The 26,764-nt window shown below is 38.9% G+C and overlaps 9 protein-coding genes across 9 annotated transcripts; 6 read left to right on the top strand and 3 right to left on the bottom strand.

Moving 5' to 3' along the window:
• Positions 1-72: 72 nt before the first annotated feature.
• Positions 73-3,786, top strand: LOC101299781 (amidase 1-like). Its single transcript, XM_004302392.1, has 9 exons — positions 73-226; positions 625-777; positions 962-1,086; positions 1,169-1,294; positions 1,502-1,684; positions 1,960-2,107; positions 2,203-2,371; positions 3,064-3,198; positions 3,328-3,786. Exons 1-9 carry the CDS (start codon positions 117-119, stop codon positions 3,481-3,483), a joined length of 1,305 nt encoding a protein of 434 aa, XP_004302440.1. The 5' UTR covers positions 73-116; the 3' UTR covers positions 3,484-3,786.
• Positions 3,787-4,362: 576 nt separating this feature from the next.
• LOC101299493 (mevalonate kinase-like) lies at positions 4,363-8,007 on the top strand. The gene is made up of 5 exons (XM_004302391.1): positions 4,363-4,548; positions 5,343-5,586; positions 5,683-5,936; positions 7,047-7,460; positions 7,686-8,007. The coding sequence occupies exons 1-5, from the start codon at positions 4,416-4,418 to the stop codon at positions 7,802-7,804; spliced, it is 1,164 nt and encodes a 387-aa protein (XP_004302439.1). The 5' UTR covers positions 4,363-4,415; the 3' UTR covers positions 7,805-8,007.
• A 261-nt stretch (positions 8,008-8,268) lies between these two features.
• On the bottom strand, positions 8,269-9,778 carry LOC101299205 (glucose and ribitol dehydrogenase homolog 1-like). The gene is given in 5 exon segments (XM_004302390.1): positions 8,269-8,291; positions 8,413-8,587; positions 8,590-8,779; positions 9,177-9,553; positions 9,653-9,778. Coding segments are annotated over 5 exon segments (891 nt in total).
• Positions 9,779-11,044: 1,266 nt separating this feature from the next.
• Positions 11,045-12,584, bottom strand: LOC101298908 (glucose and ribitol dehydrogenase-like). The gene is made up of 4 exons (XM_004302389.1): positions 12,296-12,584; positions 11,811-12,187; positions 11,369-11,727; positions 11,045-11,270 (listed from the first exon to the last, which is right to left on the bottom strand). The coding sequence occupies exons 1-4, from the start codon at positions 12,416-12,418 to the stop codon at positions 11,248-11,250; spliced, it is 882 nt and encodes a 293-aa protein (XP_004302437.1). The 5' UTR covers positions 12,419-12,584; the 3' UTR covers positions 11,045-11,247.
• Positions 12,585-13,546: 962 nt separating this feature from the next.
• On the top strand, positions 13,547-15,036 carry LOC101298620 (uncharacterized GPI-anchored protein At5g19250-like). The gene is made up of 2 exons (XM_004302388.1): positions 13,547-13,758; positions 14,373-15,036. The coding sequence occupies exons 1-2, from the start codon at positions 13,671-13,673 to the stop codon at positions 14,885-14,887; spliced, it is 603 nt and encodes a 200-aa protein (XP_004302436.1). The 5' UTR covers positions 13,547-13,670; the 3' UTR covers positions 14,888-15,036.
• A 345-nt stretch (positions 15,037-15,381) lies between these two features.
• Positions 15,382-16,189, top strand: LOC101298633 (uncharacterized GPI-anchored protein At3g06035-like). Its single transcript, XM_004304958.1, has 2 exons — positions 15,382-15,463; positions 15,574-16,189. Exons 1-2 carry the CDS (start codon positions 15,382-15,384, stop codon positions 16,071-16,073), a joined length of 582 nt encoding a protein of 193 aa, XP_004305006.1. The 3' UTR covers positions 16,074-16,189.
• Positions 16,190-17,248: 1,059 nt separating this feature from the next.
• LOC101298347 lies at positions 17,249-22,985 on the top strand. The gene is made up of 11 exons (XM_004304957.1): positions 17,249-17,947; positions 18,153-18,179; positions 18,476-18,751; positions 18,847-19,158; positions 19,249-19,326; positions 19,603-20,082; positions 20,158-20,223; positions 20,720-20,884; positions 21,150-21,366; positions 21,455-21,799; positions 22,357-22,985. The coding sequence occupies exons 1-11, from the start codon at positions 17,249-17,251 to the stop codon at positions 22,467-22,469; spliced, it is 2,778 nt and encodes a 925-aa protein (XP_004305005.1). The 3' UTR covers positions 22,470-22,985.
• A 430-nt stretch (positions 22,986-23,415) lies between these two features.
• LOC101298050 (F-box/kelch-repeat protein At1g57790-like) lies at positions 23,416-24,549 on the top strand. The gene has a single exon (XM_004304956.1). The coding sequence runs from the start codon at positions 23,416-23,418 to the stop codon at positions 24,547-24,549; it is 1,134 nt and encodes a 377-aa protein (XP_004305004.1).
• Positions 24,550-25,087: 538 nt separating this feature from the next.
• Positions 25,088-25,999, bottom strand: LOC101297760 (chitinase 2-like). Its single transcript, XM_004304955.1, has one exon. The coding sequence runs from the start codon at positions 25,997-25,999 to the stop codon at positions 25,088-25,090; it is 912 nt and encodes a 303-aa protein (XP_004305003.1).
• Between the last annotated feature and the right edge of the window lie 765 nt (positions 26,000-26,764).

Below are 26,764 nucleotides of genomic sequence, written 5' to 3'. Positions count from 1 at the left end.
AAACTTCTTAGAGGTCAATTTCGTCATTTCGACTGTGTTGGATATATCATCATCCTGATCGACATCGTTGATGAGAATACGTTGTGTAACCAGAAGTGGCCCTTGCTGGTTCACATATGGAGGAAGACGCAGATAATGGAGCTTTCGTAGAGAAATTCCTTCTGCAACCAAGCTCTTCATCTCATGAGCTTCCCTTGAGTGGCCTCACCTTTGCTGTCAAGGACATGTGAGACACACTTACTCTATACTATATATACACTACTAGCTAGCATCTTACATATTCCTCATCATATCACTTTCGTTGGTGAGTGCCTCAGTTTTGTATCATATCATATGTTTCTCATGTACTTGATATACCAACTTCAGATTCTGGGCTTGTCACTAGTCACTCTATTCTTGAAGAAATCACTTTGCATCATTGCATGTGCTTGCTGTTGATTGTGCTTATGTTTGTGCAGACCTAATAAATCAACTAAGTCTTAAGTTGGTTGGGTGAAGTTATTTGTATTGTGAAACCATATATTAATGAACTTCAGGGAATTGGGTTTGATGGCAATCTGTTCATGTGTTTAACATGGGCAAAGCTAATGTCTTTTTCTCACTTGAGTTTCAACTTGGAGTCAGATTTGATGTGGCTGGATATGTGACTGGATTTGGAAATCCTGATTGGGCAAGGACTCACCCAGGTGCTGAATCGACAGCTCCTTCCATTTCGACAATCTTAAGAGGAGGTGCTACATGTATTGGTAAAACTGTCATGGATGAAATGGCATATAGGTCGGTGCACATTGGAGATCAGCTCCCTCTTTTATCCTTCGTATGCTTTAAATTTGATGAATTTTTTGGTTTCAAGGAATGGAGAATCTCTATTAGTTTTTCACAGTAGTTCGTTAAAGGTCAAAGGCAACTTTTGGAGCTTCACTAGAATGGCCCTTAAAATTTCATGTATAAATGTTGGCAGTATAAATGGAGAGAATAAACATTATGGCACACCGGTAAATCCATGTGCACCGGATAGGGTGCCTGGAGGATCGTCTAGTGGCTCTGCTGTTGTAGTAGGTGCAGACCTTGCAGATTTTTCGTTAGGTAATTTAAGCTGTTTTTGCTTGCATGATTTTTGAAATTTTGTGCCTCTCAATGTTGAAAGTTAAGAATCTCACTATTTCAGGAACTGACACTGGAGGAAGTGTAAGAGTTCCTGCTTCATATTGTGGAATTTTTGGGTTCCGACCGTCTCATGGTGCCATTTCTACTTCTGGAGTTACTCCTATGGCACAAAGTTTTGATACCGTGGGTAAGGAATTAACAGTTTTTTAGTTTGCAGACTGTCTTGCACAAAGTTTCTCTTTCTTTTAGTATCTTGATGAAGTCTTTCTTTAATTCAATTTCTCATATTGCATCTCACTGAAACCTTTGCAAAAGATGAAGCAAGCCATTTACCATTTTATGGTCAGATTACTGAATATATATAGTATGCCGTTGACACCACCTTCTTATCTAGGATGGTTTGCTAGGGATCCTGTTCTTTTGAGTAGAGTTGGACGAGCATTACTGCAAATTCCTGATGCGCATCCTGTCAGACCAGTTCAGTTGATCATTGCTGAAGACTGTTTCCAGCTTTCAAGCATTCCAACTGATCGAGTAAAACAAGTACTTGTTCACTCAGTTGAGAAGTTATTCGGGGGTAAGCAAATTGGACGGTTAATTTTTTTGAAGTATAGCTATATACATCTAGCTCATACATTTTAAGACCAAACCTACTATCTAGTGCATAAATTGGTCTTGCTGAAGACTGTAAGACCAACCTACTATCTAGCTAGAGTCTATTGGATATTCGCCAGTCGTCACCTGAATCATCATCCCCTCTCTTTTTTTCAATAGGTCGTCTTCCAGAGATATCATAAAGACACTTGTGATATTGCAAAGAAGTTCACTAGCTCATTGTGCCTACTAATGCAGGTCATGTTTTAAAGCATGCAAACCTTGGGGACATTGTGAAGGACAAAGTTCCAAGTTTGAACTGTTTCTTCAGTAAAGGAAATGCAAGTCAAGAGTTTAACATACCATCCTTGGCTGCCCTGTCAAGTGCCATGCGGATACTTCAAAGGTGTTGATGCTTTAATGGACTTGATTATCATTGTAATATTTCTGGATCTTTATTAATGAAATTCAATGTATCTGTGGTTGTCATTGGGAGGATAGGCATGAATTCAAGACCAACCATGGTGAATGGATCAAAACAATCAGACCTGATTTAGGTCCTGGGATATCAGAACGTGTATGGGAAGCTGTTAGGGCAGCAGATGAAAATACCAATGTTTGTCACTCCGTGAAAACTGAACTTCGTGCTACTCTTACTGAACTTCTTGGGGTATTCTCTCTCTTTTGAACATAACAACTTTCCTGTTGGGACAAAGATTGAACTATGCATTCAAACTCATACTATTCTTGATGAATTTTGTGCATTAATCAAAGATCTTTTTTCTGCATTAGTTGAGTAGCAGTTAGTATACTATAGAATATTGTTTCATGTTCAACAAGTCCTGCAGATTGACATCTATATCAGATTCTCTCGAATGTTCAGAATGATACAGTATTCTGCTAACTGATTCCCATTTTACTTGGTTTTCTTTTGTGAAAAATGATGTTGGAACTTGGAAGAGCCTTGTTTCTCAACATAAATAAGATATGTGCCTTTCTTAATTACCATTTGCTGAATTTCTTAATTACCATTTGCTGAAGCACTTCCATTACTTTAAATTGAATGAATTTGTGTTCCTGAAGATGCTATATTTTATGAAACATATAGGGAGCCAGTTGCAACCATTTCAAGTGTCTCATGTCAATTTAAAATGACCTACGTTGTATTGGTTCCCCTGCAAGAACAACTTTAAATGTTATTTCTCCTGAATCACTTTAATGATCCTGTCATCTCAAGCACCAAAGTATAGAGCTGATTTTCACAATTTCCAGATTAGTTTTAGAGAGAGACTGTAGATTGTTATTCATTACAACTTTGTTATTATGGTCTTGGTGCTAATTTCTTGCTTGATTTGCCTTCAGGATGCTGGTGTCCTTGCAATTCCTACAGTTCCAGGGCCTCCACCAAAACTACAAATGGATCCTACTACACTTGAAACATTCCGTGCTAGGGCTTTTAGCTTGTTGTCCATTGCCGGAGTATCTGGATTCTGCCAGGTATTTTAGCTCCCCCACCCTCTCTCTCTCTCATTGTGTGCATGATACAAGGGGAGTACAAGACACTCCAATCTTTTCCTTCCTCAACTGCAGCAAGTACATTTACAATGTCACTCTGCACATTTACAGGTGAGCATACCACTAGGCATGCATGAAGGCCTACCTGTGTCGGTTTCCTTGCTGGCAACGCACGGCTCAGATGGATTCCTGCTTAGTCTTGTGGAGACTCTCTATGGCACTCTCAAAGAACAAGTTGAAAGCTTGAACTTTCATCCTTGTTTATAATTCAGGAACTAGTAAACACTAAACAGCTACTCATTTGTCTTAAAGACCTATTGAACTACATAGCCTGATTGTCAAGGTTCTTAGCTTGTTGGTTGTGGTTTCCAAATCACTATACAGCCAGTGCTAAAAGGTCAAATGCTGAGCTAAGCCATGGTCAACGAGAAGGTTGGTGAGGTAAAGAACAGTGGGCGCTAAATTGTTCACAATCAAACTAAGCCGTCTATACTACCGTCAACTGTGTAAACAAATTAATGATTTGTTCAATATTGACCAGCTTGATTTATGTCATTTTTGCCACTATGACTATGTGAGTGGTGCAGCACACAAGCTCAAGCGCCACCTGCACTCGTGCAAAGCACTCTCCAAGTCTCCATGCTAGTAACATATAGAAATTCGTCACACATGTTTTGCTTGGAATCAACATGTCACAATGGATTTCACACCTAAGAAATTCGAATTTCACACAATATGTCTTGGAACATAACAAAAATCTTGCAAACTTAAGGAATTAACAATTATAAATTATCTCTAGAACAGCTGGATCGACCTATATTGAAAATGAAATTGGCTTATGATCAATCAATAACATCTATTCCTTCCAGTTACTAGTTACGGTTTCTCATTCTCAGATGCAAAGTATTAAGTTGTCAATGTGATTATCAACCGTCACCTTTAGCTTTATGAGTTGTAGCATCATGTGTTATTTATGTGACACTGGTTGCACAAAGGCGTTGTTGATCCACGCGCCACCGCCCCCTGTGGGAAAACATTAAAAACAATAAAGATAATCAGACTAGTACAGTTTGAGCAGTCTAATGACGACCTTTCCAACAACGATGGATCTTATATATCCTCAAATTCAACTCATTTAACACAACACACTCGTTGGAGTCATACCAAACACCAACAAGCTCCAAGAACCAAAGAGAGAAATGGAAGTCAAAGCCAGAGCACCTGGGAAGATCATACTCTCTGGTGAGCATGCTGTGGTTCATGGATCTACGGCCATCGCTGCCTCCATTGACCTCTGTACCTATGCCACTCTTCGCTTTCCCGCTCATTCTGGTACATTCTAATCTCCTCTCTTTTGGGTCACTCTTTTCTTTTCTTGTATGATCGTTTTGATTTTGATTTTGTGCTTTTGGATTTGGGTTTTGGTTAAAAAGTTATTTGGAAGATACCCTTTTGGCTTCTGTTCATGGTTTTTGTTAGAGCTTTGTGATTGTGTTGTGTCAGCTCATAAAGTTTCAATCTTTAATGTGAGCTGAGGTTGGATAACTGTGTTATGTCAGCTTAAAAAGTTTCAGTCTTTGTTGTGAGCTGAGGTTGGATGATGTGTTTCTGTTGCATGGAAGCATGGGTTAAAGAAATAGCTTTTGATTTGTGAATGGAAGTGTTCATTGTGCTAAGTTGAATTTGAAAGGTTTAAGTGGTATTAGATAGTCTGATCATTTTGAGGGATAGTTTTTCAAGATTGAGATGACTTCTAGCATTGTTGCTGAAGCTTTTGAGTTCTTGTTGTGGTTATTTGGATTATACCCTTTTGAGTTTTATTACAATGATTTGAAGAACTTTTGTTATTGGTTGGTTCATTAGTTTTGCCTTGTGACTGTGCCATGTCAAACATAAAGTTAGTGGCTTTCTGTGATTGTCTATTATTATTGCTTGAACTCATGAATTGTAGAAAGTCCTTTTGTGATTCTGTGGAAATCTATTCTGTGAATTAAACCCTGGTTTAATTTGCAGGGTTTAATTGTATCAGGAACGGTGACAATTTTCAGGGATTGGTTTTTGAAAGTAGATAACTTTAGCGTCCTGCTGATCAATTTTGAACTGAAGTTTTCTTCTTTTATTTGTAGATAATGATGGTTTACTTAGACTGGAACTCAAAGATATTGGATTAGAGTTTTCATGGCCAGTTGGTAGGATTAAAGAAGCATTATCTGGAATAGATGTTCCCAACCCATCAACACCCACCTCATGTCCAGCTGAGGCGATCAAATCACTTGCTATTTTAGTTGAAGAACTAAACATCCCAGAGGCAAAAATTGGAATTGCTGCTGGAGTGTTGGCTTTTCTTTGGCTGTATTCATCTATCCAAGGGTATGGACTGTTGTTTTCTTGTAGAGCCGACTACTTCGAATTCTCAGCAATTTGTTCATATTTCTTAATTTCTGATTCTCCTCTCTTATGTGCCAGATTTAAGCCTGCAACAGTTATTATCTCTTCAGAACTTCCATTGGGTTCAGGTCTTGGTTCATCTGCCGCACTTTGTGTTGCGTTCTCTGGTGCTCTTCTTGCTTTCTCAGATTGTGCAAGTCTGGATTTGGGCCACCAAGGGTGGTTAGATTTTGGAGAAAGTGAACTTGACTTGCTGAATAAATGGGCATTTGAAGGTGAAAAAATCCTCCATGGGAAGCCATCTGGAATTGACAACACAGTTAGCACATATGGTAAGTTATCATGTCACCTGTCCAAGACAGATCTACCTTCACAATGTCGCATTTCTTCTTGTTTTCCTAATCTTCTTGTCTAGGATTCTTGAGCTATATAGTTCTTGGGATGAATCAGGTAATAGTTTGCCATAGTATGTTAAGATGAGAAAAAGCTACTGGGGGATGGAACTTCATCAATGCAGTCCACACCATATTTTCTTAATTCAGGAAGAGGCATAATTGTATGAATAGTATGGAACTGCTTCTTTAGTGCTTGCTAGAGCCCTAGAAACCACTAGATGCTATAAAGGAACAAAGAGAGAATCATATAAACTTGAATTTATGGATGGTTAGCTAATAACTACATGTCAGCAGTCTCCTTGTAATTAGGTTCATATCTTTAGGGATATGGTGCTATTAACCTTAAACACATTGCTTGCTCCTAAAACTCTTCCCCTTTAGTACCATTAGAATTCTGTACGTAGGCTCACTAAGCTGCAATGTTTATGTTAATGGAAGTTTAAGGATCGGATTGCACCAGGTGTGGTAAGACATCACTGTCTTAGTCGGATCTCTCAAGAGTTATCGAGGGTCAAAATTTGTATTGTTCTAGTGAGATGCATGACTCTCCTTCTCTTCTAGTATTTTGCTATAGGTTGTTAATTTGGGTGTAAGTATTGATTCCGTCTGATTGTTTTCCTAATACATGTATATACTGTTGGTTAAAATTTGTGATGATTAGTGTTTGTTGGAAAAGGCTCAATTCATTTATACATTGTTCAGATAAACTACGAGTAGGATGAGTGGACTGGAGTAACGTATATAGTGGGATAGGAGTCATGAAATTTCTCATGCTAAGCTGATTATGTCTAATGTAGAACTATCAAGTCGTTAAATTTAACTATCAAGTCATTAAATTTAAGATTATCCAGGTTGGGAGTGTAGCAATTTAAGTAGTGATGTACAATACTATTTTGTATAAGGCAACACCATTTACACTAATCATGGACTAGAGGCCAGTTGATGAATAAAGGAATTGGAAAAAGCATGTTATCATTTGTTGAAATATGTTTTGAGAATTGAGATATTTAGCTTTGCTTATCTGTGTGGACTTTGTTTCTTAAACAGGGAATATGATCAAGTTTAGATCAGGCAGTTTGACTCGCCTCAAATCGAACATGCCACTCAAAATGCTCATTACTAACACAAAAGTTGGGAGGAACACAAAGGCCTTAGTTGCTGGTGTTTCAGAGAGGACATTAAGACATCCAGATGCTATGACTTCTGTGTTTAGCGCAGTTGACTCTATCAGCAGGGAATTGGCTACCATCATCCAATCAGAGGCTTCTGATGAAATCTGTGTAACTGAGAAGGAGGCGAAAATAGAAGAGCTGATGGAAATGAACCAAGGTTTGCTCCAATGCATGGGAGTCAGCCATGCTTCAATTGAAACCGTTCTTCGGACTACACTCAAATACAAGTTGGCTTCCAAGTTGACAGGAGCTGGTGGTGGAGGGTGTGTTCTGACACTATTGCCAACCTGTATCCTTTTCATGATTCCTTTTATTTTAGTTACCATGCTCCTCAAGGTTTTCTCTTTCATATGCTTTTACCCATGTAGGAATGATTCTAATATGGTTTAATGGGATTAAATATTTTAACCTGAACTTTTGCCTAAATTCTTCAGCACATTTACCCTACCTTGTGCTTAACCATCTTGAATTATGATATTGTATACCATTATTTCCCTTAACCATTCTGTATCAGTGCTATCAGCAACAGTTGTTGACAAAGTAACTGCAGAACTGGAGTCATGTGGATTCCATTGCTTAACAGCGGCCATTGGTGGACAAGGTGTTCAAGTTTGCTTTGGTGGTTCATCATGAAGTGATAAGTAAGGTCCAAGCTCCATTGTTAACTGATAGAATACAATTCACTCTTTGTTGTTTGTATATTAGTTAGTTTGTTGTGTTCTGCATTTTTATCCGAGTTAATTTCATCTCCAAGTTCTTTGAAATGCGCTCTCGGCCTTTTTGTTTCATCAGCAATTGAAATATATGGAAATAAATGTCACTCTTTCATTCTTGTCAATCATATCTTTTATGCATAGCTGGAACAATAGACAAGCTTTATTTAGCATAAACTCAATTCTTTCCCATAATTTTTTTAGCAGCAAGTACAGCATATTACTTCACCTATAGACGCTTGACATAAAAACAGGCTCGGGTAGAGCTAGATACATCATATCACACAGAAACCAACCCAGTCTCTACATACTACTCTTAGTAAACAGCAGTAGCTAATACATTAGGACATGAAAGACCACCAGCCAGAACACTCCACAAACTCATCACGAATTTACTACAACCCCACCTGCGAAATCAAAAATTGCTAAAAGTTGTCAGAAAACAACACTACAGCCAACAAATGTTAGGTCATAACATAAACAGAAGATAACATAACATATTAGTACACTACAGTAGCAGGACAGTACCGTTAGGATGGATCACTTGGCCGGTTATATAAGAAGAGAAAGCATTGGAAGCAAGGAAGACGTAGGATGGCGCGACTTCACAGGGCTGCCCAGCTCGCTGCATTGGCACTTCAGAGCCAAATTTTGCAGTTTCCTCCTCATCGAAAGATGCTGGAATCAACGGAGTCCATAACTCCATATTGGTCCAGGAGCTACACCATTGACGCGGATGCCTTTGCTCACTAGCTCAAGTGACAACCCTCGTACGAATGCCACAATAGCTCCCTTGGTTGATGTATAATCAAGCAGCTTCTGATTTCCCTTGTACGCATTAACTGATGTTGTGCAAATTATGCTGCTGCCTTCTTTCATGTGCTTCAATGCATGCCTGACATTCACAATTTCTCATCATCATCATCACAGATCATCCATGTTTTAGGTTTCTATGCTATATATATATACACACACACGAACTTTCTCAGCTGCGGACGTCCGCACCAAAACGCGGATTTCCATTTTTGCACCACTTTTCGATCGAATTTCCTCATCTCCACCGTCTAGTATCTAGATAATATTATGTAGATCATCTTTACAAAATTTCAGCCGTAACGATTACCAAATTGGCTGAAATTTTGCAGAGATGATCTACACAATATTATTTAGATACTAGACGGTGGAGATGAGAAAATTCAATCGAAAAATGGTGCAAAAATGGAAATCCGCACCAAAACCATTGGTGCGGATGTCTGCAGCCAAGAAGAAGGGTTATATATATATATAATTACCTTGTCACGAAAAAGTAAGAAAATATATTGGTTCTAAACACTCTTTCAAGACGAGGCTCATCAATCTCTGCCACCGAGCTGTCCTTGTACTGCTCGGCTGCATTGTTAACCAGAATATCAATGCATCCATATGCTTTTGTCACCTCGTCTACGACCCTCTTGCAATTCTCATCGAAACCAAGATCAGCTGCAACTGCAATTGGATCCTTGGAATCAGGAGTTTTCACCTGCTTGATCATTTCAAGCGTGTCGCGTGCATCCTTGTCCTCCTGACCCTCCACATATGTGAAGGCCACTGTTGCACCCTCCTGAGCAAAGCAATAGCACACTGCTCGTCCTATCCCAGAGTCTCCACCAGTCACTAGTGCTACCTTCCCCTGCAAAACTCAAAAGCCTTGGCATACATGATCACCAGTACAGGCATTTTAGCAACAAAATATATAATAGTCAGTCATATTGTGTATCTGATTACACACTTGGAATTTATTGGAGGGCTTGTAATCCGGGTTTGAGTACTGAGGGTTAGGGTTCATGGCATGCTCTTTGCCAGGCTGAGATGCTTGCTTTTGAGGAGGAAAATTCTGATTGCCACCAGAAGCCATTGCTGTGAATTACTGTTAGCACTTCCGTGTTGGTTTGGTGATAGAAAGAAAAAGCTGCTGATGAAGATCTGGTTGTTCGGGTTCTGGATGAGGATACTGAAGGAGCAGACTAGAAAACATACATATGAAATGGATAATGCAAAAGGATCATGCAGAGTGAGACTAAAGAATAGACAAGTAGAGGAAAACGTGGCAGGGAGAGTGGCTTCGTGTCTTCACATTTGCATGCAGAGTACACATCTGTGGAGGTTGACAATTTCTTTGTATGGCCATGACGCTCATAGTGAGAATCTGAGAACTTCTAGAGTGATCCTGTTTTGCAGTTTCTTAAAATAGAAATGGCTCACGGTTATTTCTGAATTTAGGTTTTAGATTGAAGTGTCATACAACACTATCAGAAACGAAGTAGCAATATACACCCAACTAAGCCAATGCAACTCTAAAGTCTCTAACTTATTCTGAAAGGATTAAACATAAATAAAACTTGATCAAGTGTTCTAGTTAAGAAAACTCGACCTAGTTGATAAGAAGCTTACACCAATTGACCAAACGTTGGCATCCTTTTGATAAGGTTGAACTGTATTAACACCCTTAAGTTCGCAGAACGAACCTGTCAAAGTTGAAGATTTGGGATCCAAACTTTGGGGGAAATAGTAGCAGAAAGAGTTTGTGCAGGGTCCAGATTCTGCAACATAAGTTAAAAGGTTCCACAGTTGCATATAAATCCTGCCAAGTTGCATGTCTTTCCTGCTCAACTATGTCATGTGTGGAGTGAGATCCTTGCTCCAGTGTTGGGATTGCCAGAAAAATGTGTGAAGGATTCAAGGGCATCGTGATTATCAACCATTGGTATATATTAGATGTTTCCATTGGTTTGGCCGAGAGTCCTGGATCTTTTTCCCAGTATGCTGGAGTAAAAGATTTTTTTTTTTTTGTAGTAGTGTGCTACTATATTTGGCCTCTGATGTCTGGTCAACTCACTGAGGAACTACACGTAACTGTTAGACCTAGCCACCTAGGTAATAGCATTACTTAGCTTGAATGAGGATGAATGAGGTAAAGAAATGGCATGCCAATTGATCATGTCCACATATATCACCATGTAATTAAAACTATGAAAAATAAACATTAGAGTTCTTGTAGGCGTTTCATTCTTTCATTTTACCCATTATCCATATTAAACAAAAGGAAACACACCGTTTTAGCCTGTTCAGATGACTATTTCGTGTTGTCATCTATATGTTTGCATCAAGAGAGATACTAAATTGCAAAGAAACTCAGGATGACATGTTTTACTTATATATATTAGTACACTGGAATCATTATTCGAAACAACAAAAGAGCACACACAGCAACCTTAAGTCTACATATACAGCTCTTGACCTTAAGCCTTGGACCAAAAGAGCACTAGCTACCATGCATATTACAAAGACAAAGACCACCGGCCAGAAGACTCCTTCACAAACCCCTCAAGAATTTACAATAACCCCACCTGCGAAATCAAAAATTTCCAAGTTTATCAATAATTTACATGACAGTAAGAAAAATGTGAGCATACACTGCAAGCAGAGTGTGAAGTTGGAACATTACCATTAGGATGGATGACTTGGCCGGTTATGTAAGAAGAGAAAGCATTGGAAGCAAGGAAGACATAGGCAGGCGCAACCTCACAGGGCTGCCCAGGTCGCTGCATTGGCACTTCAGAGCCAAACTTTGCAGTCTCCTCCTCATCAAAAGATGCTGGAATCAACGGGGTCCATATTGGTCCAGGAGCTACACCATTAACGCGGATGCCTTTGTTCACTAGCTCAAGTGCCAGTCCTCTCACAAATGCCACAATGGCGCCCTTGGTTGCTGTGTAATCAAGCAGCTTGGGATTTCCCTTATAGGCCACAACTGATGTTGTGCATATTATGTTGCTTCCTTCTTTCATGTGCTTCAAAGCATGCCTGAAATTCATAATATGACAGCATCAAAATCATTACTACCCTCCAAATTTTCGCCTTGTATGTTATGACTCTTGAACCTTTACCTTGCCATGAAGAAGTAAGCAAATATGTTGGTCCTGAACACCCTTTCAATACGAGCCTCATCAATGTCTTGCACCGAGCCGGTCTTGTACTGCTCGGCTGCATTGTTAACCAGAATATCAATGCGGTTGTACGCTTTCACCACCTCCTCCACAACCCTCTTGCAATTTTCATCGAAACCAAGATCAGCTGCAACTGCAATAGGGTCCTTGGCATCAGAAGTTTTCACCTGCTTGATCATTTCAAGAGTCTCACGTGCATCCTTGTCCTCCTGGCCCTTCACATAAGTGAAGGCCACTGTTGCACCCTCCTGAGCAAAGTAATGACACACCGATCTTCCTATCCCGGAGTCTCCTCCGGTCACCAGCGCCACCTTTCCCTGCAAAACACAAATATTAGTGCATACAATAACTATAACATGCAGTTTATTACTTGTGTAAATAATTGAGTCAAGAGTTATAAAACATATAATTTATGTAATATATACTTGAAGCTTGTTGGAGGGCATGTAATCCGGGTTTGAGAACTGAGGGTTTGGGTCCATAGCATGTTCTTTTCCAGGCTGAGCCTCTTGCTTTTGAGGAGGCATTTTCCTGCCATCAGAAGCCATTGTTGCAAAGACTCTTTGAGGACTTCTGAATTTGGGAGTGTGATTTGACAAAGTGGGATTTTGGTGGACACAAAAGGAAAGCTGATAAGGACCTGGGGTTTAAGGCTCTCGATGAGGAAAGAAGACGAGACGAGAACATATATAGATGTGGATGTTTGGACTGTACAAAGTTTCGATCAAATCAAAAAGGATTATATAGGACATAGGGGGTTTGTAGTTTGACATGTGGAGGATACGTGGCAGAAAGAAGGATGTTCGTTCCTGACATTTGCATGCAGAGTACATATCTGTGGAACTAGACAGCTTTGTTGATATCCTTATGCATCAGAGTTGAGTTCTAGATTGATCAATGATCAAGGTATTCTGTTTAGAATGGACTCCCAAATGTGCAAATAAGAATTAGATAGACTTTCTCATACTAGAATTGGTTCACAGTAGATCGGTGGAGATTAGAAAAGTCTTAAATAAACTTGATTTAGAGATTTTATGACGCTGTATTGAACTATAGATGCAATTTGAGGTCTTCTTGATACTGTTGTGTCCTACGGAATTCATAAAGCTATAAGTTCGGAGATTGAAGCTTAGAACGTATCAAGTGTATGCCTCTGCACATAGTTGATTCTTGCCAACCAAGGGATTCAAAATTGAGGATCAGAATCCCAACCCAAGATTTCTGGAAAACCAAGTCATTGCATGAACTTGAAGGAGAGCTTGTATGATAACCTAAATAAGAATGTATATCAATTCCTTAATTCATCTACTGGAGAGAGTTGGCTTCAATTTAATCTCAAATGAGTTTACGTATTCTATTCAACTCAAGCGGTCTAAAACAGAACAGCCACAAGATCATGTAAATATACTAATCTTGAACAAAACTAAACAAATTCTGCTTGTAGCTATGCACAAAGGTTGTGGATCATGATGCATATGCTTCATTTTGCATGTTGAACACGTACAATGCCAAGTGGCCAAGAAAATGGTACTTGTCGATTAGGCACCATATTTGGATTTTAGAACTAACCAGCTCTCAAACACCTGGAAAGCTTCATTGACATGCTACAGATATGTGGCAAAATTTCAATCCATATCCAAACACCAGTCTCAAACCCCAGAAGCTCACAAAATAAGTTTCAAGCTTGTCTTTAACCACCACTTCATTGTGTTTCAGACGTTCTGGTGCCATCTTGAACTATAAAGCATTATTCTCCATAATTTTGATTGCTGTAAACACTTGGTAGCATATATTGAAAACATGGCCTCCCTTATCAAACTTTGCTTCTTCTTCCTTCTGTTCATTCAAGCTACTCTCTTACTTTCACCCTTGGTGCACAGTGATCGTGGTATGTTCTATGCATTACTCTATTATAGCTTGGTGCTCTCTTACTTCCTCTGTAATCCCATTTGTAGATTAATCTTTAGTAGTTCATCAAGTGCTCAACGTATTATGATAAAGTCATATGCAGAAATAGGAATATGTATAAAATTTTCCTATCATAGTGCACATGTAGATTTGCATAATCCTTGATTAGAGACGTATTGCCCTTACATGAACTCGATTCACACTTTTCTCTTTTTGGATTATTGTACATGAACATGTAATTGCATGAGGATTCAACTTTACTTGAAGGATCATTGCCCATTTACGGTCCAAATTATACTGCAGTAGATGAACTTAATCTGTAATAAAACTCAAGATGCAGTAGATTGTGGTTTGCAGATAACATGCATGGACAAATGGAGTATTGTGTACCATGTATGTCCTTCTAGGAAAGAAAACCAGCACTCCTAGAGAGGTTGTATTGTGGATCGATCACCTAGCTGTTCTCAGTCTAATTACTGATAATCATATGTATAGTTGTAGCGATTTCTAAACCAATTTTAAGTTAATTTGTAGCATTTCAATGATTTTTCCATTAGTACTTGACCTTAGTTAAACACCTATCGTATATGGCAGAGGCCAATGAAGATGATGTTCTCCAAGGCATCAATAGCTACAGACGATCACTAAGCTTACCGGCCCTAATCAAGCACGACAAAGCCGATTGCCTAGCAGGAGAGATTGCTGATGATATAAACGATCAACCATGCAGCAGCCGAACCAATGGTGCCAACATCTCTCCAGCATCTGTGTCAACTGACCTTCCCAGTCTTCCAAGTAACTTGATTAAGTGCAAAATAGATGTGAACAGCACAGTGGATGGGGTCATCATGCCAGTTTGTGTTCCCAAAGCGGTCGCAACTCTTGTGCTTACCAACTATACTAGTTCCCCACACTACGCGAAGTTTCTGAATGATTCGAGGTTCACTGGGGTTGGAGTTGGTACCGAGGATGATTGGACTGTGGTGGTTTTGGCCACAAGTACCCGAACAGGAAGCTTTGCCAATGCATCACTCTTTGGTTTCGAGGGTTTCCACAGTTCATTACTTGGTTTCCTTCATGTTGTGGCTTATTTTTCTTGGCTGAAGTAGGCTTTGTTGGTGACTGTCTTATGTTGTACCCATTTTATTTCTGCTAGTTGTAAATCAGTGTATTTGGAAGGTGGGATTTAGTTTCGATTTCATGTAAACCATGACCTACTTTCGAATAATTCATCGTGTTAATTTCTTGCTTTTAGTTCTGATGCTTGTGCCCCGAATGAGTTACGTGTGCATCATCATAAATCATATGAAATGCTACCGAAATTACAGAACTAATCACTGAATCTGTACAGAGTACACAGAAGAAAAATGTTACAGAACTTCATCTAGACATTTTCTGTACTTTCTAGAAAAAAAAAAAAGGAAATAGAACCTGGAAAACCTTGAGACCCAAGTCAACCAACAGAAGAAGCAAAGAATGAAGAACAGTTATCCGACTCTAAAAGATAATAATTAAACCGGAAGCCATCTTTTTATTCCCATAGTACAATTGGTGTATTTTTTATATACTACATTGTCACATTAGCCTTGTGCATAGAAAACATATGGCCTCGTCAAGACTGAGCTTGTTTGCCTTTGTGCTTGTTCATGCCTTCCTCCTCCATTCTTCTCTAGTATGTTGTAATGGTACTTCCACTACTTCCCTCATAACTATTTCACTTTTATAGTTTATACATGCTAACAAGGACGTAGTGGAGTCTTCCATATGTGAATTGTGTTTGCTTTCTTTTTTGCAGATGAAGAAGACGACCTTTTTGTCGGCCTCAACAATTTCAGGCAAACCCTAAACCTCTCAGAACTCGTAAAGAACGAGAAGGCCGGCTGTATCGCCGACGAGATCTCAGATGAGCTACAGGGCCTACCATGCTCTCATGCAGCTGACTATGAGATTAAACCAGGCAATGGTCCTGTGTTCCCCTACTTCAGCAAGCTCATAACCAAGTGTAACATAGACAACAGCACCACAACTGATGGGATCATTTTGCCTGTTTGCGTGCCCGATTTGGACCCAGATCTTGTGCTTAACAATTATACTAAAACTAAATTTGCTCAGTTTCTGAATAATTCTAAGTATACAGGAGCTGGGGTTGGTTCTGAGGATGATTGGATGATTGTTGTGTTGACTACTGACTCACCTAGTGGGAGCTTTACTGGTGGTGCTGCTTCTTTGGCTGCAATTGGCATGGTTCACTACATGGTTGCTTTGTTCTTGGGATTGTCCTTCATTTTGCTATGATTAAGTGGTTAATTTACTTCAATTTTTTTCTTCTCTGATATAGTGTGATTGTTATGAATAATGTGGTTTTCCTCTCCAATTTTATACATAATAAGAATGTGGAACTTTTTCTTTGGATTGAGTATGATGTGATTCAAATCATTCAATCATGTGGTGCACCCTATTTCTCACTTATGTTTCATTCCTTTTTTTTTTTCTTTTTTTTATTGAACTTATGTTTCATCCTTGCTAGACCACATTTAATGGCTTTAATGGGTGAAGTGACATTGAGGAGAACAAAAAGAAAGTGGCCAATTGTTTGATTCTTAAGCATCCTCAATCTATGATTGAGAACTTAATTTCAATCTTACATATAACATTCTCCTAAATTTGAAACCGTAATTAAAAAATTAGTATGAGTTATATCGAAATTAATCAATAGATAGTTTCAATCACTTCCGTCGCTCATAGAATGTTGCTTAACTTCCATCCTCGTAAGAAAATGTTACAGTTTTGAAATTCTCTTGATTCATATGATCGTTTAATGAAAACCGTTAAAGTGCTAAATGTTATTCTGTTTCAAGAAGTTAATACAGACATAAACATCAGATTAAAAGTGTAAATAAACGTACTTGATTTTAATAAAATAAAAAATAAAAACCAAATAAATTAATTAGATGTAACCTGATTCAAATTCAATCGAAAACCCACAATGTTACAATGACTTATGAATCAAACGGATCCAATAACCAAGAAAATTCATGTGATCAAAATCCTCATCACATCTTGACGGTTCAAATTCAAATCGAAAACTCACAACATTACATTATATTATATATGAATCAAACTGTTTTTATGTGATCAAATTCCTCCTCATCACATCTTTCCCCACTATGATCTACAATACATATCACATCACCTCACACTCGCATCATAATTTCTACCAAGATCCCACTAGCCTCCAGCACATTTTAGGTGGGTTCTATTTATAAGGTGCTAGCTACAAAACCATAGTGCTACAAATAATAATATGAAACATTTGAAGGTTAGTTAATGCTTAGCTGTGATTGGCCCCTCGGTGCCACGTCAGACTCGCACGTGCGCCATTGCCTTAACCACCTGCGCGCGCAGACCAGAAGAAGAAGAAGAAAGCCATTACCAGATCAGAGAGCGAGAGCTTCCTTCAAAGCCCTCCAATGGCGGACGACGAGGGCTTCGGAGACTTCAATTTCGTCTCCGCCGCCACCTTCTATCCCAGCCCCGCCACCACCCAACCACAATTCGCCGCCTCCGACGACGATTGGGGCGATTTCGTCACCGTCGCCGCGCCTCCGGTCAAACCTCCCGTCGTCAACGGATTCTCACCCGCCCCGGTCCAGGCCCAAGCACCGGCCGACCCGTTCGGGTTCTTCGACGCCGCGAAGAAGTCAGCCGGGTCGGATCCGAATCCAATCCGGGTCGAGACTAAGCCCGACGGGGTGAGTAAGACGAGGCAGTGGGAGAAGCCCAAGGGGGCTTTGCCGTTGTCGTTGTTTGGGGAGGAGGAGGAGCAGGCGAGTCAGGATTTGACCGGGTTGACTGAGAATGAGGGATTTGGGAGAAAGGAGTCGAATTTGAATGTGAAGAAGGGTCGGATTGATGATTTGATATCGAATTTGTATGTTCAGAACGGGTCGGGTCCGAATTCGGGTTCGGGTGGTGGTTTGATTAGGAGGAGTAATGGGAATGGTGTTGATTTGAAACTTGAGGGTGTAGATATAAATGGGAGCTCGAATTCGAGTGGGGTGAAGTTGAATGAGGAAGATGGGAATGGGGATTTTGATGAGGAGGATGATGATGGTTGGGAATTCAAGGCTGCAGAGCCAGAGCAAAGGGGTGGAAATGAGAATTCAAAGGTAAAGGTGGTTCCTTTTTCGTGTTTTTGATTTATTGTTTATGATCTGCATGTGGTTGCTGATTAGATGAACATTGGAATGATCTTAGGAACAATTTCTGAATTTTGTTTGTGTTATGCTGGACATGAAGTGGAGCATTGGAAAAGCTATGATCTTTGCCGCTGTTTTTGTTTACTAATTAAGCTTTATTATTATTTGTTCACAGGGACAAGGGGTTGTGGAAGTAGCAGAGGTGAGAGCAGAATCAAGTACATTCGTAAACGGGGGAATCCAGGCGGGTATTGTTTATTGTTAGATTACTTTCTTATGAATGTTTTCGTGCATATACGCCATTTTCCAATTTGCTTCAAGAATCTAGCGCCAGTTAGCTAATGTAACAGTTCTATGTTTGTTATGGTGCAATCTAGTATTTGCCAACTCAGTTGGACTTAAATTCTCAATTAACATTGAAATGTGCCATTAGTCATTGAAAGAAGTGTTCCACTGAGTCTGACATTACCTAACTCGACTGTTGATTATATATGGCAGGAAAGTCATGAAGGAACTGGATTTTCTGGGGGGTTTGGTATTCCTGAGTTTAATAATGTGTCTGTTGCATCTAATGGAACTTCTCGTGGAAATGGTGATTGGGGTTTTTCATTCGACTTCAAGCCAAGCCCTGTTACTCAAGATAATTTCTTCTTTGAAACATACTCAAAAAGCAAGCCGACCAGTGATGCAAATGTTTCTGATTCTTCTAGAGTTGATGATGATGTGTGGGGATTCAAGGATGCAATTTCAGAAACTGGATCTGAACATAAGTTGGTGAGCTAGTTTGGTTTGATTTGTAGTCTTGTTCTGGTTTACTTAAACTTCGTTTCTTAAGACGCGGATCTGTTGATGCCCAAGTTTAAATGTAGGAAGAGGCAAAGGCTGCTGCTCCTGCGGGTTTAGAATTGCATACATTAGATGGTGTTGTAGCTGGTCCTCCTAATGACTTTTTCTCTGGGTCGGATTGGGTCTCTCACCCGTCTTCTCGAAGTAACTTTGCATTTCCTTTCATCCCAAAATCTGGCACTAAAGATGGTGTGATCTCAGATTCCTATTTCAATGGCAAGAAAGATGACATAGCAACAGAGTTGAGTGGTCCTCCAGATAATAATCGTGTTGAGTCAGATGACAATTTTTGGGAATTTAAGGATGCATTTTCAGAATCTGGGTCTAATCTTGAGGTAGATGATCTGGTTAGATTTGATTTATATGAAAAATATCCAAGTCACATTAGAGGGATGTGAAAACTCATACTTTTTATCTTGTTCTAGGGGGAGTCAGTGGTTGCCAGTAATTCTCCTACCACTATAACATCATCAGCAATCGATGGTGAAAATCAAGTACTACAGGTACTTTTTTTCTTTTGACAAAACTGTTTTTATGACTAGCTGGTCTTCCTATTGTCTTGGTGGTTGGTGATTCTTGCTAACTTCAAGGTCAGATGTGTGTGTGTTTGGGGGGGGGGGATGGATGAGGAATTTGTAGGTTTATGTCGTTGCCTTGCTGTAGAATCCATATTTTCCCCCTGATCAATTAGTGTATCTTGAATCCAAGTTTATAAGTAATTCACACTCGATTAGAGTACTCGTGACCATTTTGTCTTTATTGTTTGTTTTATTCTACAGCACAGTGAGGTAACATTAAATAATCATCGGCAAGCTTTACCCCTGTCCATTTTTGGAGACGAGGAACTAGAAACTGGTGCTTCCTCAGTCCATCAAGATATTCCTACTCAGACAGTAGCTTCCCACCAGATAAATACTGCCAGAAACCCTGCTACCAATATATCCATCACTGATCTCATATCAAGCTTATACAGTCAAGTGGAACAGAACACTAAAATTGATACGTCAAATGAAACTGAAATCACTACGCTTCCTGTGACGACAATGTTAGAATCTGATTTTGGTGATGATGCTGATGATGACTCCTGGGAGTTTAAGGATGCTGTTTCAGAAGATCAAAATCCAACTTCTATTGCTAATCTAGAAGATTCACCTCTAAATACTTGTACTAAAATCCAGCTGGATGACTTTGTGGAATTATACTGCAAGTTGAAACATGAATCATATTTTCTTGCACTCTACCATCTTGACCAGAAAAAGGTCAGTATAATTTCTCTTACTTCTCTTCTATGAATTTTATACCTGAGTTAACATTTGAAATGTGCATTTTGCTAGAAAGCTCAAAGTAGTATTTCTCTTTCTGGTGAGGATGAAACAGAGGCTCTGGATGAGGAAATCCAGGTTAGTTTTAAATTGCCTTTAGTTTTATTTTTATTTTTTTTCTCATTATAGCTTGAGCTGTTTATACCTTATTTTTGCACTTATAAACTCAATTAATGTACACCCCTGGGCATTTGGTATAGATCTTTCAAATAAGTAACTCAGTTTCTGAATGAGTGTTTTTCTTATGATTGTAGTCGTATAATGAATTGATGATGTTCTTGGGAGAATAACATGGAGTGTTTTACTTTGTGTCCTTACTTTTGTAACATATTGAGAATCATCATAGGATGAACTGTGTGATCAGGGACTGATGTTAGTGGATTTCATACATCTGTGGATAAATAAAATGTTTGAGTCATGAATGATTTCCCTGGTTCAATTTTGTTGCAATTATTTACCATTTGAAAATACAAACTCACATGGACATTAGACTTGGTTTTTGAATGAATGGTTTTGTTTGGTTTATGACTTTCTAAGGTACTAATTATTGAATTTGTGTTTTCTCTTGTTGTAGAAATTATATAATGAACTGCCTCAAGACAGCATGAGATCAGATCAATTCCAGTCAGGGAATCATTCACCAAGAAATACATGCCTTAACGAACTTCATAAAGCTCTGCAGGAACTGAAGTTCCAAGTCCTTGAGTCAGAATATCAGTTGTCACAGAGACTATCCTTGGTATGTATCTTTGTATTGCTATGATGTAAAACCATCAAAACTTTTGTAGTTATAAATTAATCTTCACAAACAAAGACAGGCACGAACACATGCACAAAAAATTCTTAAATGTCTATCAGAAAACCCATTAGGAGGTTGAATTGTTAGATATCAATGACTGAGAGTTTATATTGCTATTCCTACTTTCAACCGGTTGAACATCTTTTCATCTTACATTTTACGAGTGGTCTTAGCCTGACACCCCTTGTGTTTTGGCTTTTAACAGGCAGAGAAGGATTTGACATCAGCAATTGAACTTCTAAGACATGCAGCATCCATATTAAGGATTCTTAGACTCGGCTCAACGGAGGAGCAATCTAGGTACATTGCTGTGTGGTCTCAAATGGTCTCCATATGTACCAAAGAGCTGAAACACGGCTCTTTAATTTGGACGGAATCATTAGAAAAGAATGTTCAGAAGGAGATTATATTTGAACCTCAAGGTACTACATACAAAAATAACTATTGATGTCATCCCTAGTTTATGTGACTTCTCAAATGTTATGCCTAACCCCATTATTGTGGAAACAGGCAAGCAGTATATCGTTGCTCTGGGAGAAATTTACCGGGTTATTTTGGTTCTTAGAGCCTCAACCAAATTATACAGCCCTTGGATTCTATTACAGTCCTCAGATTGTTCTAGCTTGTTTGGTCTTTTAAACGAGTGTTCTACTATATGGTCAAGTTCAGGACTTGACGAAGCTCTCAGAAGTATTTCAGATAAAGATGATTTCAAATATGACGGACATGTCAATGCATTACTGGATTCCTTAACGTCTATTAATCATCTCGACACATTTTCTCTCCAAAACCATTTTTTGAGTGGACAACAAGCTCTATGTTCGCTGTCACTTTTAAGTGCAGCAGCTGTGCCAGGTAGCAGAAACTAGTATATGCTTTATACTGTTCATTTAAATTTCACCATCTGATGAATGTTGCTCAATGGTTATAGTGCTTGCATAGTTGCACGGTACACATCACTTATCTATAACACAGTAATTTTTATGGAATGAGGAAAATGGTTATCCCTGTCAAAATACTAAAACTAATGATTTTTGTGAACTACTCATTACTTTATTGAGATGGAATGTGTACTTTTATATTTCGACATGCCATCAGAATTTAAATATTGAAACTAGGCGTATGTTCTTTAAACATGTTTGGTGCTAAAATAAGGTGTAATCCATAATTGCTTTATGCCTGTATCTAGTAAATTCAGATTTTTTCTATTTTTGCCTCAAGGAAGTTTGATGAGCTTTGAGAATGTTAGAGGTGCATCTGCTGAAAAGTATATTGCCATATCACCATATGAACAAGACAACAAGTTATGCTAGTTACACAAATTAATATTCACCATCCTTAAACAGTTCACTAAGTTCTTGATAGTTTCCATTGGTTATTCTTCTCATTAGTTTGTTTGGTTGTGTATTCAGGTATTAAAATGGTGGTGTGGAATGATGTACACTATTTATTGACACTCGCAAACTTGTGGATTAATTTAATTGGTGGTGAGCTGCCACGATTGCCGCACTTCAGTTTTAGCTGAGAAAAAAAACATGTTGAATGTAGTCATGATCAAAAGAACTTGGAGATTTTGTCTGGCTGTAGTTTTGCCTTGAATTCTTTGGTTACCTCTGAAACAGAGATTTTGGGTTCTATTCAATGGACTGAAATGAAGACTGACGATAACCCGAAAAAGTTCTAGCGACTTCGGAAGCTCACAATCAGGAAGAAAAATCTCAATTTGGCTTTTGGAAGATCCACAAAACAGCCAATCTGGTTGGTTTAATCCTACCGAGTGTTGGTCCAATTCTGTACTTAGTGTTGCCATTCATTTTTTGGGAGCCGTAGTATATTAGACATTGGAAATGTAGAAATGTCTGTATCACTGTGTGTAGTTGTGTGTGTGGTACTGGGTGAATAAGAAACTAAAGAAAGCATTCATCTACCCAGTAATAGAATTTTGAAACGAGGAAGAGTTCCTCAAATTTCCAATTCATACTTTCTTAGCCTGTATTGCAAAAGTTCATACTATAAAGGAGGTGTGAAGTGATTGATAGTCAATACTCCTGTTACTCTCCTACATTGGATGCATTGATGCACCTAGAACACTAATACCGAAGTGACATTTTGGTAAACAAAATAAAATTAAAAAAAAAAAAGAACCAAAGAGCACTCATCTTCACTCTTCACCTTATAAAAAGAGGAGATGAGCTCTTGAAACCAGACGGCGCAAATGATGGATGGTGGTAATGGGAACTGCTAGGGCATACTGTTCTTGGCTCAAAGGGCTCCTCTTTATCGGTTCAATTTTCTTGATCCTTTGATGCATATACAAACCCTAGCTTTTCCATCTTCTCTAGGGTTTTAACTCAACTAAATCTTCCATCTTCTAGGGTTTGAACTCAACTAAATCAGGAATCAGGGAATGAATATTGGGACACTGTATCTCTTCTTTGTGTAGAAATTGAACCCAAATTGAACTAGCAATAATGTCAGTTGTGTTTGCCAATAAGAAAGTCAAGAGAGAAATCCCACCACCACCATGGTCTGATCTTCACATTGACATAATAGTTTGCATCATGGGATGCCTTTGTTATGTGGATCAGATTCATTTTCGTGCCGTTTGCAAGAATTGGAGACTAGTTTCTGGTGTGAAGCCTAATGATAAACTCCCTTTGGTTCTGACATTGAATTTAAACTGCAAGCATGATTATTATCCCATTACCCTCTATGATCCATCCAGCAGCATTACATACGAGCTTGGTCATGAACTTGAACCTTCAAGACTACCGGGGTTTGGCAAACTACAAGTCTGTGGTGCAGGAAAGGATGGTTGGTTGCTTGTAGCTGAGCTTTCTCCAAACATTGTCACTGATTCATCCACTATATACCTCTACAATCCTTTCAACGATATGGGGACTATCTATTTACCCCTTTTGACTGGCACTAGGATTAAAGCCACATTTGGTGGTACCTCTGATCTGACTTCCAACGATTGTTTGTTTTTCATGGTGCACGATGTTGGAGAGGACCAAAGGGGGATAAGGATTAGCACTTGCCGCCATGGTGAGAGCAGGTGGACTAGCCATTTTAAAGATGAGCGTTGTAAGGAGATAGTAATTGGTGTGTTCCATGTCAAGGGAATCTTCTACTGTGTCTTCAAAAGTGGAATTCTAGGTTCCTTCAACCCTGATACCAAAGTTTGGAGCCTGCTGGTTACTGCTGAAAACATGGATTTAGTGGAGTTTCGAAATCTAGCAGCTTTTGAAGCTAGTGTTGTTGAGTCTGATGGAGAGGTGTTGCTAGTGTACTCAAAGCGGGACTATAAGCCTTGGCACATCTTCAGGCTAGATTGGTTGCAAATGAAATGGGTGAAGGAAGTTAGCTTGGGCAAAAGAGTGTTATTTCTCGGTGACATCTCGTTTTTGTATTCTGCAGATTGTGAAATAAAGGATCTAGCTGATCGTATCTATTATCAGGGTTTTAGGAAATCTTACTTCTATCCCATCAAGTCCGGTATTGGTAGGCTCCGCAGCAATGCATTGTTACGCAACTCTTGCATACATTATGAGTCACGCAGCGATCATATGCTCAGAGTTTGGATCAAACCACCAACGCTATAAGGATATGCAGTACGTGCCACAGAGTTTCATACTTCAATGCTAGTAAGTAGTAATACTAGAATGAAGTACTCTTTCATTTCAAATCCATGTTAACATGAAATTGGTGTAACGAATCCCTTTTCTGTTTAATTGTTTGCTTGCTTATTTTGACTATAATGCTGTATTTTGAGGAGAAGCGTTCATCTTTCGAGGTTTATTAATGTCATATATGCATATGGTTGTGTGACTTGTAGCAGCCGGTTCCAGTTTGTTTTGGTTCAGTCGGAACATGCAATTCATGGTTCTGTAAGCTGTGAACAACTAATTGACCAAGGTAGCACCAAGTCTTAATGCTTTGAAACAGAACTGAATGCTTTTAGTTGAACATAATAGTCATAAATATTTAGCACACATGTATAGAAGATACTCTGAAAAATATATATAACTGGATAAGTACATGCATGATACTAATACAATACCCTGGAATGTCTCAATTCCAGACCCTGAATCTTAATCATCTATATACCGGCAGGGATAGAGTGACTGTGTGTGTATAATGCTAGTGTGGAATTGCCAAAAGGGCTTGGGATTGCTTTTCATAGCGAAAACCATTTTTCTTGGAATCATCAGCAGACCAAACAAAGATGCCATGAAGGTTTTGTTCACTCTTGAGCCTATGGCAGGCAGTGAAGAACCCATTTTCAGGGGACAATCCACCACTCCCATCGGTGCTAAAGCTTGCTAAAACCTTCCCTCCGCTGTAGTTTGAGCTTTGCTTCTTGAAATAGTTGATGAACTGAGACACAGTGGTGCTCTGATCATATGCATAGAACTGGAAATTCACATAGTCTATCAACTGGCCGTAGTTCTTCCACAAGGCCAAGTAGTGGCTCTGAATGTCGTCGTCATCAAAAGGAGCAATGGAAGCAAACTTGATGACACCATTGTCCTTGAGTGTTTTTATCAGCCTTCCAATGCACTCGGAGAAGGTGTTAGGATCAGATTTAAAGTGCTCGTAATCGATGTCAATCCCATCTAGATTGTACTGCTGGATGATACTTGTGAGTGAAGAAACAGCATTAGAAACCCAAGAATCAACTGAGGAAGGGTTGAAGTAAGCAGAGCCACTATTGACACTGTCCCCTCCTAAGCTTAATCCAACTTTCACATTTGAATGGGAATTCTTGATGTCTGAAACTTGAGAGGCGCCGAGGTTGTCAGTGTCCCAAAAGACGTTGAAGTTTCCATTGGTGGGTGAAGAACCTGAGGTGTCGTAGTCAATGGCAAAGGAGAGAAGGAAGTGGAACTCAACATTCGGGTTAATGGGGACATCGGAAAACTTGACATTGTTGAATTCAGCTCCTATGTATTCTCTGAAGATATCTGAGTTTGATGGAGCAGCTTGGATGGAAGTGATGAGGGCTTGAATGAATACAAGGCTGATCATAAGCTTCAGCTTTGGAACTGCCATTGCTGCTGATCGATTATAGTAGAATTGTGGAGATACTAGTGAAGTGAGTGAACATAGTAAGCTTCTCCAATTATATAGTGTGAGGTGTATGCAAATGTGAATATGCACATTTGGGATTATGTGGAGATAAGGTAATTGATCTGGTTGTTGTCACAAAGCAGTTGTTGTACGTTGTGTTTATGCAGAACCTTGTATTGGCAGAGTAGCAAAAGACAAATTTGAGGTAATTATACTATATACTAAAGGGTGGTCGTGTTCATATTATAGGGGTATGAACAGTGACTTTTTTTTTTTTTTTTTTTAAACAGGTAATTTAGATTTTTTTTAGATAAGCTTTCTCTTAGTAAAGATTTTTTGCCTTCCATTTTTACTTTTCTTCTGCATCCTAAATCTTACAAATCAAAATAATTAGAACATTTATATTTTGGGTAAAATACAATACTAGATGCTTTGTTGTATAAAAGTTGTTTTTGTGATAGCTCTTATACATAAGTGGAATATACATAACGTGGAAACTACACCGCACCAAGAATTTTGCCCCTGTTATTTTTAAGAAACCACAATATTTTCATTGACCCTAGATATATAATCAGTATAATAGCTGGGTATAATTTGTATGTATAATATTCTATGAAGTACATATCAGAAACATTTCTATCAATCAATTAACCCATTGACCAGCTTCATAACGTTGTTTTTGGATCAAGTAATTTTAATGTCCATAGAATTTTAAAATTATAAGAATTACTATTTCATGAATTTAAA

This window comes from Fragaria vesca, linkage group LG6 (genome assembly GCF_000184155.1).
Source record: "Fragaria vesca subsp. vesca linkage group LG6, FraVesHawaii_1.0, whole genome shotgun sequence".
NCBI classification, from domain to species: Eukaryota; Viridiplantae; Streptophyta; class Magnoliopsida; order Rosales; family Rosaceae; genus Fragaria; species Fragaria vesca.
This window is presented reverse-complemented; position numbering and strand designations above follow the sequence as displayed.